General features: G+C 48.8%; 1 protein-coding gene across 1 annotated transcript in view; it reads left to right on the top strand.

Moving 5' to 3' along the window:
- Positions 1-3658: 3658 nt before the first annotated feature.
- Positions 3659-11931, top strand: part of SLC22A23 (solute carrier family 22 member 23) — a 36348-nt gene continuing 28075 nt past the window's right edge. Inside the window, exon 1 of the mRNA XM_085856910.1 lies at positions 3659-4142. Within this exon, the coding sequence (XP_085713036.1) occupies positions 3750-4142 (393 nt within the window). The 5' untranslated portion in view covers positions 3659-3749. The remainder of the gene's footprint in view (positions 4143-11931) is intronic.

Genomic DNA, 11931 nt, shown 5'->3' with positions numbered 1-11931 from the left:
TCTCATCTTGTGTCTGCAACCATAATTGTCCTTGAAAAGAAAAGGAAACAAGAGACTCGACGAGCTGTATTGGACCGAATGTTCTGCCATTTGTCACATTTCGTACGAGAAGTGTACTTGTGGAGGAAAGGAACAAGAATTGGATATGATTATTGGACTTTGGGCTGGTAGGATGGCCTCGGAGTTCACATGCTCACCTCTGAACCTGGTCCAGCCTGGACTTGATTGTCGGCCCAGCTATAAACTGTCCTCCTGGTGTTTTTTGCAGGCAAGGCGAGGCGTCCGTACGTGCGCAGTCCCTCGGAGAGACGTTCAGCTGGAGGACCCTCGGAGGCAGGCGTGTAGTCCAGCCGAAGTACAACGGAGTGGATCTCCGGCACCTCAATCCATCCGAGGCTGAGCTCAGCCCCACAACAGTTTAACAAGAACACACCCACGTTCAGATCGGTTGAGTTGTTGTGCCTTTCATCAGTTTCATGGCCAAATAATCGGGGTCAAAGCTTGTCCCGAAGCTTGGATATGTCAGTACGTTGGAGACTGTCTCGGGAGTGATATGATAGCAATGCGGGTTCATCGGCACACGCAGACCCCGATGAATTGCCGAATACACCATGTCCAGAAGCGAGATGAACTTTCAACCATTTTTTCCCCAGATTTAGTGAATTATCTTTTTGTTTTCACTAAGTATTTACAGCTTGGAAGACATGGAAAACTTTGGATGCTACCAACCGGTTGAAGTCTGGGTGGATCATGTGATGTGGCAGTTCTTTGTGAATAATCTGAATGGGTATCACCTATCACGTCGTACGAGCAAAGGTAGGTCCATGAGACATCGATGACACGGACTCAGGTTGGCAGAGCAGACAAGGATGACGTTACAGATGTTGACATCATGCTTACTTGCTCTGCCATCTCCTTCAATACTCTCAGATGTTTATCCGGCCCCAAAGCTTTATCTCCTTTTGTCAACTACAAGAAAGACACCAACCGAAGTGAAAAACAACGAAATGACTAATACCGACAGGCAGGACATCCAGTTGAACGTCCATCTGAGAGACGGTGCGCGCGCGCGCACACACACACACACACACACACACACACACGCACGAACACACACACACACACACACACACACACTGATGAATCTCCCTGCTGCGAAACATTAGGATGACAGTTTGTAGCTGAGTCGGGATTCAAACCCAGGTTAGACAGTTCAGAGGTGAGTGTGCGTACTTACCAACCACATGGTACTAAATAAAAAAAAACTTCTCTTTATTTTAATACATAGTTGGTTCGAGAGTACAGACTAACTGATGTGGGGTTTTTTTTGTATTTTTTTTTAATGTTATTCTGAATTGTGAGATGAAGTGAGTGTGAGTGTTTTTTCTTCTTTTAATCATGGTAAAAGGTGTGTAATTTAACTTATCACTCATTTTAGGGACTGAAATGGTGTATTGCCACGTTAAAACTTGATGTGACCGTCGATCTGGCGATGACGTCGTGGCCAACATTTTTGCAGAGCTCAAAATTTGTCACGACACCACTGCTCGGAGGGCCGGGGTGTTGGAAGGACGTTAAAGATCCCATGGTGTCTTTCGTGCAGAGTCGACGAGTTCTCATCGGCATCATCAGGAAATTACAAATACCTGCCAAAATCACCTCCAGTCAAACGTCAGGCCTAACCAGCCGGTTCGTGAATGTCTTAGGTCAACCCCCCCCCCCCAACCACCACCCCCAGCCAACCACAGAAGAAGGTAGGAATAATTGGGGTCATTAAAGTAGCAGTAGTAGTTCTTGTCCTTTTTTGTATACAGAGGAGAGGTTTGTGGAGGAGGTCGAGCACAGAACGGATCAGTACGAAACAACAAAAGGAAGGGTTAAAAGAGAGCGGGATGGGGGAGGGGGAACACCAACAGCAGGGTTGAGGGACAACATAGAGGTAGACTTGAAGGGATAAGGGACGTGGGGAAGAATGAGGGCAAAGGGGAGGACACGGAGTGAACAAGATAGACAAAGTTGCAAACTCTCAATAACAGAAGTGGAAGGAAAAACTGTAAACTTGGAAAGAAGTGGGCTTCAGGAGGGTTAACAGGGGTAGAAAAGATCATGGGTTTGGATGGGGGATGATCTGAGATGGTGGTGAACAGCGGTCTTGAAGACATGGAGGGAGGAATGAGTTTGAAGTGACCGAGGAAGCTGGTTGCACAGGTGGGAAAAAGGAGAAATGAATGTGTTGAGGTGAGCTGTGAGTGTAGATTTGGGGAGTTTCACTTGAACGGGGTTGCAGGTGGGCTACGTACTACGTGTGCCCTGAAGAAGCCGGGTGGGGGAGACAAAGCACGGAGAGGGAAGAGGGTGCAGGACCAGAAAGAGGTGGAAAGGAAGTCGACTTCCCTCAAATCATTCACCATCCTGAATGACATCATGGAATTGTTGTCGTTTTCTGACCCTCTCGTCCGATCAAATTCCGTACCGTCCATCACCACGAGATTGCGCTCGCACCCACCCTATGTATCGGTGGCTCTTGGCGGTGAGGTCAATGAAGTGATGCTGTACATCCTTTGCGTGAAGTAGAATGGAAGGGAGGGGGGGGTTGCTTACTTGGTGTAGAAAAGATCATGGGTTTGGATGGGGGATGATCTGAGATGGTGGTGAGCAGCTATCTTGAAGACCTACAGTGAAGAATGAAATTAAAGACAATGTGTTAGTTGGTTCCATAGACAGGAATTTTAAAAAGAGGAAGGAAAGAGTGGAGGTGAGCAAAATGAGTGGAGGACATTAGTAGTCGTACTGTTGTGCTGCTGATGCACACCTGGGTTGTGTTCCATGAGAAATCAGCTTGGAGAGCGCTCGCCAAGCGGCTTAAGCACTCAAGCAAGCGAGAACAAATCCCCTGCAGTAACTGATCCCCGACGATATATGAACAGTCAAGACCGACAGGGTGTTCATCGACTCCTCGCAAGTCGCAAAGTAAACGTACTGCCGGGGTGACGTCATGACGTCATGAAGCTCACGCGCCCACGATCCTTCGGTTCCATGGCAACCGTGTAAATCTAATTATTAACGAGATTATATCGGCAGCTCAACAATGGATTTTTTTTTTTGGAGGGGAATTGATAACGACGGATGACGACGGTAAACTCGTCGACATGTGCCGTGGTGTGTCCGTGTCGTTGAACGAACGAGGGATTGATTAATAATTAATAGATACACGTACACCGTGAGTAAATTAAAAGGCATCCCATAATATTGTTTACTAAATCACGCATGACTGTAAATTTAGAAATAAAAATGCAAACATTTACTCCTTGAAACACGTCGCGCGAAACGGGTTGACAACCCAAACACACGAGACACAGCGGCCGTCATGTGACCTGTTGGCCTGCCACCTGATTGGCCGGAGCAGCGCGGTCGGAGGAGCTTAGCGGGAGGAGGAGGAGCTTACCGGGAGGAGGAGGAGCTTACCGGGAGGAGGAGGAGCTTACCGGGAGGAGGAGGAGCTTAGCGGGAGGAGGAGGAGGAGCTTAGCGGGAGGAGGAGGAGCTTACCGGGAGGAGGAGAAGGAGCTTACCGGGAGGAGGAGGAGCTTACCGGGAGGAGGAGGAGGAGCTTACCGGGAGGAGCTTAGCGGGAGGAGGAGGAGGAGCTTAGCGGGAGGAGGAGGAGGAGCTTACCGGGAGGAGAAGAAGGAGCGCCCAATCTTAGCTTTCGCTGTTTCGGTCTACCTTGCGTCCGAACTGGCTGCGACGATGTGGCGTCGCAGGACCATGGAGTTCGACGACATCCTGTCCAAATTGACCGCCGTTAGTAGGTTCCACTGGAGCGTGTTGGCGATTACGTGCGTGCCCAACGTGTTCCTCGGGTTTAACCTGTTTTCAGACGAACTGTTCACGCACGTCCCCGAACACCTGTGCCTGTCCAACGCATCCTTTGGTTCCGACGGCTCCATCGTCTCGTCCGGGGTTCCGTTGAACCTCACGATACTCAAGAGACTCAAAGAGCTTCATGAGAGACTCTGCCGACACGAGGAGAGTGGCGACGGGACAAACGTGAGCGTGAACCGCGAGGTCTTGTCGCCCTGCGTCTCCAGGAATTGGTTGTCCGACAGCGCTCAAGGTCTTCAGAAGAACATCGTCACCGAGGTAGGGACGAGTTCAATCTCCCTTACTTTTTTAATGTTTGGAACCATCGATCGAAGAACCCTTTGGATGGACGAGGAGGTATGACGGTTGTTGTAGAAACTGTTCATTGTTTTATGTTATCGAATCACGAGGCAGATAATAGAAATAGAACAATAGATGCTGGAAGGGGATTGGAGGAGAATGTTTGATGCGCCCAATCAGCACATTTAATGGTCGTGAAACTTTTTTTTGGTGGAGTTCTTTGAAGCTGGTCTGGATGTGAAACGGACCCCACCAGGACGAGACCTGACCTGAACGTACCCCGCAGGGACGAGACCTGACCTGAACGTACCCCACCGGGAAGAGACCTGACCTGAACGCACCCCGCTGGGACGAGACCTGACCTGAACGTACCCCGCCGCGACGAGACCTGACCTGAACGCACCCCGCTGGGACGAGACCTGACCTGAACGTACCCCACCGGGACGAGACTTGACCTGAACGCACCCCGCTGGGACGAGACCTGACCTGAACGCACCCAACCGGGACGAGACCTGACCTGAACGTACCCCACCGGGATGAGACTTGACCTGAATGCACCCCGCCACGACGAGACTTGACCTGAACACGCCCAATTGGGACGAGACTTGACCTGAACGCACCCGCCGGGATGAGACCTGACCTGAACGTACCCCGCCGCGACGAGACTTGACCTGAACGCACCCCACCGGGACGAGATTGACCTGAACATACCCCGCTGGGACGAGACTTGACCTGAACGCACCCCACCGGGACGAGATTGACCTGAACATACCCCGCCGCGACGAGACTTGACCTGAACGCACCCCACCGGGACGAGATTGACCTGAACATACCCCGCTGGGACGAGACTTGACCTGAACGCACCCCGCCGGGACGAGACTTGACCTGAACGCACCCCGCCGGGACGAGACTTGACCTGAACGCACCCCGCTGGGACGAGCCTTGAGCTGAACACACCCCACCAGTATTGCTGATTGTAACTCGATGCCCTCGGATTCCATTGTCCAAGTGCAGTCCTTTACTCCTGTCAAATAGATTCCCAAGGTTGATGTGAATTTGTTCACCTTGGTTTGTGTTCACCTTTGATACCATCTTTATGTGCAATCTGGGCTCTAATCGGGGGACCTTCATATTGATTGTTACCTCTACTTTACAACCTCCATTCCTATTGTTGGTTGTAATCAGGTATAGTTGCAAAAAAAAACCAAAACAACAATACTCCCTTTGTGACCTTGCCACACTCATTTGCTCTCCGTTTATTTTATTTGGGAGCCATATACTTATTATGTATGCAATGGTATTTGCAAGTGGCAGACGAAATGGAGAGCTTCTTCATAGATAGAACTATGTGCAAGTACAAGCATGTCTTGATGTCTCATTTAAAAGATGGCTCTGTGATGCAAAGGCCCTCTCCCCCGAACAAAGCACAACACTCGGTGTACAGTTCATTCAGAGTCCTTTGTAAAGTGTCGCTGCAAAGATCCATTTATCTTCACTGGAGATCTTCCCTCTTGATGACGGTCCTTTTATTAAGTTTTCATTGACATTGGGTTCATGTACTTGGAATTTGTTAGACATCAGTGTTGTCATGTCTGCCTGGACCTGGTAGTTCACCTGCACGAAAAGCTTGTCTCCCAAAAATGGATTCTTCCTTGATGGTTATTCACTTTGAGATAGTTGTGTTTTCTAGACTTCCATGAGCCCTGACTGTTGGGACTGGTCGGATATCTGAGACTCAAGAGGTACCCTGTGTAGCTTGGGTTCAAATCCTGTCACCATGGTGTTTCGCAGGCATCGCGGTGTGTGCTGTCCATCAGTTGGACGGTTAGCCGGAGGACTAGTCTGCCCAGCGCTGTTCATTGGTAGACGTTAAAGATCCCACGGTGTCTTTCTTGAAGAGCAGGCGAGCTATCGCTGGCATCAGGTCAGGTATGGGATCATGTGCCGGAGCAGCGTGTCGTTGCATTCATTTCCCGCCGGTACTCCAGGGGCCTCCGTCTGGCCATCCCCCAGGCAGATACCTGGCCCATCCCCATCTCCTTGAGATGCCGATCAACCTGCTGCAACCACGAGGCACGTGGTCGGCCCATTGGCCTCCTCCACTCACGTCAGTCGGCTGGCATCTTGGAACCAATTCCAAATTCCTGCCACAGTCGGAACATCAGACCTGACCTGCCGGTTCCTGAATAACTTGACTCCACAAGGTGTGAGTAATTTTGACCATTGAACAAGAAGCTCAGCTTTAAACTGCACTATTAAAAATGAAATGCTGAAGGGGTGGTAAGTATAGGAGTGAGGGTATGAGGTGGATTCCACTCAGCCTCCCACTGCAAATGATGAAATAGCAGATGGGTTGCTGAGTGCTGAGCATTTAATCACAATAGATGTGCAACTGAAGATTTTAACAGCCCGTGTAATTAACTTTCTCGCCAAGGACGCTCACATTGATGCATTTGTCAGGATGACTTGCTGACATGACTCGATAACTGACGTGATACCCAGATGGGCATGCTGAGGTTACTTGCATACGACGACGAGGGAAGTGCAAGAAGACTCGGACGCATGAGCAGCTCGTTTTGGTCGTCGGGCCTGTGCCTCGTCCACGTGCCATTAATTTAACCCGTGAGTTCATTCGTCGTCTGAGACCGACTGGTGCTTTCGATATATTGTGGAATTTGTGTTCAATGCCCGGAGACTTCACTCTTGTGCTCACCACTCCGAGGTCACGTTTGCCGACCGACTTTGCTGCAAAGGAAGGTTTTGTATTTGTCACATGGGGACTGAAAATAGAGGAGACCATTTCCAAGAGAGATCAAATGTGAAAACTGTCTCTGCTATGATGGCGGTTCAAGGTTGATGTAAAAAAATATATATATATTTGGTACAATGACATTGTTTGTTTACCCTGAGCAGGTTAGACAGGAAGCGACATTGATGATGGGCAAATAATTCTGAGTAAAACCAAGATGATGTCCAATTTAGTGCTTGTGCTGTGGAAGAGTTTGTGTCATTTATTGCTGCAACTACTACTACTATTACTACTACTACTGCTTCTTTGAAGGCTCCAGTTATACCCATTACGTTGTGGCATCAGCCAGGATCAGGGAAAGTTTTTGGCTGAAGTCTCTTTCGAATCGGTTGGCCAGGGCAGGAGTTCGTAATCTGTCCAGGGTGCTGGTGATAACTTGTCTACTCTTTAACGTGCATCAACGAATGCTAGGAGATGGGACGCTCCGGCTGAATGTTCATCCAAGGGACGTCGCACTTTGCGATACAACGCCCTGCCTGCGAAGCACCGATACAGCAACGTTTATAGTGGGGTTTGGAATCCAAACCCGGACCAGACGGCTCAAAGAAAGAGCCGTGCGCTGCCCTTTGCACCATCTTGTGAGATCGTCTACCCTTCACAAAAGGAACCATGGGATCTTGTGAGATCGCCTACTCTGATGAACAATCCTATCACTCGTACGTGTATCTTACCGCTATCACTCGGGTGAATATGAAACGTGGTGAACGTACAATCTTGAAGAACCGCCGGATTACAAGACATCCAATTGATGTCGGTGATGGAAGCAGAGAAGCAATCATTCACTCTCGCTTGAATTTGATATGGTTAGAGCAAGGTGGGAATCAAAAGTCTTTTCCTGTGAGTAAAAGGAAACATGTGTGGCATCTGCGGCAGTGCTACTGCAATGCTACCAGAGGGAGGGAGGGAAACAATTTATTGAAGAACATTGACATGTGACGTGACCTGCGTCTGTCATTTCACATTGAAGTCAAAGCGAGTCAGCATGGAGTAGTGGAGACCAAGATGGTTTCCACAACTGCTCCCTAAATATGCAGATGATGACCAGGTATGCTATTCTTAGGGTGCGACTTTACTGCGTGATATGGCTCACCGTGATACTGCGTGATGAGACCTTACTGCGTCAAGGCAAATGTGGCCATGACTACTCTCATGAGGATTGGTTGGGAGGTATGAAATCCTCACCCATGTAGTCCCGACTTGTCACCTTGTGATTTGTTAAAAATCTGGGTGACATTAAGTTTGTGAATGATGAAGACGTCGAAGTATTTGGCCCAAAATGGTTGCGTGGGGGGGGGGGGCGCATCCCAAATATTTAAACTCAGATGGCATTGAGGTACTACCATATTGAACTTGCCAAATCAAAATAAGTAGATGATCCAGAAAACGATGATAATTACGTCTGCCACCGAAGGTGGACGGAGGTTATGTTTTCACCCCTGTTTGTTTGTCTGTGAGCAGGATATCTCAAAAAGTTATGGACGGTATCGGAGGATAGAATTTGGAAGACAGGGTGGGTGTGTGACGACGACGAATTGATTTGATTTGGTGAAGATCCAGATGTGGATCCGAGAATTTTAAAAACGATTCTTCACCATTGAGAGATGAGTCCAAAAATGATATATACCATGATATCTCAAACAGTTATGGACGGATTTGGACGAAACTTGGTGGATGGGCTGGTCGGTGAAAAGAACAAGCCAATTCGATTTTGATTAAGATCCAGATCTGGCCCATCGGTGGGATACAAAACATAAACTGTTAAGCCTGGCGGAGGTATGCGCTCTACTGAGTGCTGTTCTAGTTACAATGAACAAGGAAACGAGTCTTATGGAATGTGTGGGTGGGGAGAGGGAGAGAGGGGCAATGAGATGGTCATGTGATGGGTTAACCTAGTTTGTGTTCCCCATCTAAGCAATTGACTCATGATGCAGTAAATAATATGTTGGCATTTTCATTGTCTACGGAAGTACTCTGATGTCTCCTATTGTCTTTGTGATTGATCATGACTTACAGTAGGTCATTGTACTCATTTGGCAGCTTATCCACAGGATTCATCTTTATATATTTTCATCGACATTGCATAAGAACGATGATGATGATGATGATGATGATGATGATGATGATGATGAAAATATAGCCTTTATCGTTGTTGGAAATGTCTCATTATAACGGAATTTCTAACAAAAGACTCCATTCTCCGTGTCTGTCAATTGTCACAAAGGGCAGTTAAAGCCTGCTGGGCGCTCTCTATCGCTACCCATCCGTGGGAGATGTGTGCATGAAGACAGTGTGGTGTACGAGCCACGTGCAATGCATAAAAAGCCAAACTGGTTTTGCATGCAGCAAAATGTCGGATTTTCAACGCTTGTCAGAACACCGATCGCACCCCGAGAAGAAGAGATGCACGAAAACCGGACATTATATTTCCCTTTCAGGACTTATGGAGGAAGTGTAATAATGTTAATGTCATCTTAAGAATATATATATACACACACACACACACACACACACACACACACACACACACACACACACACACACACACACACACACACACACACACACACACACACACACACACACACACACACACACACACACACACACACACACACACACACACACACTGTTGCGGACCCGGGGGTCGGGGGCGAGAAGACCACGAGGGGGGAAGCTACCTCGGGTTCCCACCAGACTCTCCGGAATCGCAGGCCATCACACACGAATAACTCAACCATGTGACTTAAGGTCCTCCGTCTAATCTCTCTCGATCGAGTGCAGCCTGTGGCTGCTGGCTGCATCATTGGTTGGGATGCGGCTATGTCGCTGATGCAGCGTCCCCCTTACTAGTGCACTGGTACTCATTTTGCCAACCTCGGAAGGATGACAGGCTGAGTCAACCTCCTGGTGTATTAATTCAGTGGCCCAACGGTGCTTGAACTCAGGACCCTAACAGCAGGATCCCAAGCCGCCACCCGAACCACTAAGCCAACACCAGGCTCTTCCTCTAATGAATACCTTTACCGAAAGGTCACGTGATCTAATTACCAGGGGACATGCCCTCGGTACGCCTTGTTCAAACCGGATCAGATGCAGCCGAAAACAGATCGTTGGGGGATAACGTCCCGGATAAGCAAGAATATGAACCATGCTGGACCAATGAAGGAAAAGACGAAAACGAGCTGGGAACATTTCTACACAAAGCATTTATCTACAATTAGCGAGGAAAAGTATGTGGCACAGTAAATTGGGTTTATTGGTATGCACAGCAGGGATAGCAAGGAATTTGTGGGGTGTGACAAAAGGCAAGCAATTTACAAAAGCAGACAGGGAGTAGACTTATCCCGTTATATCTTCTACAATCTTAACTTGTACTACGACAGGCGCCATCACATACACGCACACACAAACCCAATGAAGATGAGATATAGTTCAGAAAGAAAGAGAGCAGATGAGGACAAATGGCCTCGCAATACGTGGCGTGGTCGGCCGACCAACGCAACCCAGTATGCTTTAGGAGAGGGAGAAAAGAGAAATACTGGTGTCTAAGGTGTGGGAGTCGGAGGTGTGGTGTAGTGCAATATGGGGGCGGGGGGGGGTGCAGTGTCGTGCAGGAGGAAACTGTGATTTTGAGTCAGTAATAATGCTCGTTCGTGTATCCAAAGGGGACGAGATAGAGGGGTGAAAAGCGAGATGAGGGAATATGCGTGAGGCGAAGATCCCTAATCTAGTCGTGTATAGGTCTGCTAGTGTACCTCCGTGGGACGCTCCGCTTGAGCATTCCCACCTTGAGAGTTGGCGCGTTATCTCCAGCTTTGTCACTTTACCAGGGCTCATGGCAACGTGCGCTCCGCACTGGCCCTCAAGAAGGAAAACATCTCAATTGCACACCAACCGTGAGTGAAAAGCCAGCAAAGGGCAGAGGCAACGAGGAGCAGCCAAGGCAGAGCCGAGAGGAGCAGAACAGAAGGCGAAGCAGAGAGCAAGCGGCTCTGCGTTCCTTTGATAAGCCCTGGGCAAAGGGTGGGGTGACGACCCGAAGGAAACGCGCTGTGACCCGAATCCCGCTCTTCTATTGGGCCACAGAGGCCCAAGCCACACCCTGCCAGGCTCTGAACATGTTCCGAGTGCAGTCTGAATGCCGAATAGCAATGCACATCCGCCAATCTCATGAGTCAAAATGCACACCCGGGCCCCGTACCAAACTCCTGGATCACCCTTCCTGCAACCCCTCCTCACCACCCCTGCCTTGCCGTGTTCTGGCGACTGGACGAGGATCGTATCAATCCCGTGTGCTCACCTGGTGCATCCCCATCAAGATGCGGTTGGTGCTATGAACGTCCGTTGCTCGTCCCCGCATCACGCGGTCCGAGGACAGCCCAAGCCGTGCAGCACGCCTCTGTATAGTGTCGAATTGTAGCGATGCAGAGGTACGTGGGAGTGCGGGAAGCATTTGTGGTCGAAGTGATGAAGTTCAGTGAGCGAGGGGTGAAGCAAGGTGAGATGCCATTAGAAATTGGCACGCAGATTTGAATGAAAATGGCGCATCATGCGCGTGCTGTATAGTGTGTAGTGTGCTTGTTGGAGGGAGTTTGGAAGTGGTGGTTCCAAGCCGTGGGAGGCATCCTGGTGTTTTTGCGATTCAATCACATTTTGCATGGCATGTGTGCTTGCTTGCTTGACTTGTACCAGAACAAAAAGGAAAGGGTTGGATTATAAATGAAAATAGAAGACAGAGATATAGTTAATAGACCTACCTATTAGACCCTTGGTACGCGAGAAGAAGAGATGCACCAAAACCTGACATTATATTTCCCTTTCAGGACATATGGAGGAAGTGTAATAATGTTAATGTCATCCTAAGAATATATATATATATATATATACACACACACACATATATATATATATATAGAGCATATATATTGTTGCCGACCCGGGAGTCGGGGGCGAGAAGAC

This window comes from Eptatretus burgeri, chromosome 15 (assembly GCF_056783735.1).
Source record: "Eptatretus burgeri isolate ZD-2024b chromosome 15, Ebu_testis_v1, whole genome shotgun sequence".
NCBI lineage: Eukaryota > Metazoa > Chordata > Myxini > Myxiniformes > Myxinidae > Eptatretus > Eptatretus burgeri.
The sequence above is the reverse complement of the archived record's forward strand: the minus strand, read 5'-3'. Positions and strand labels throughout refer to the sequence as shown.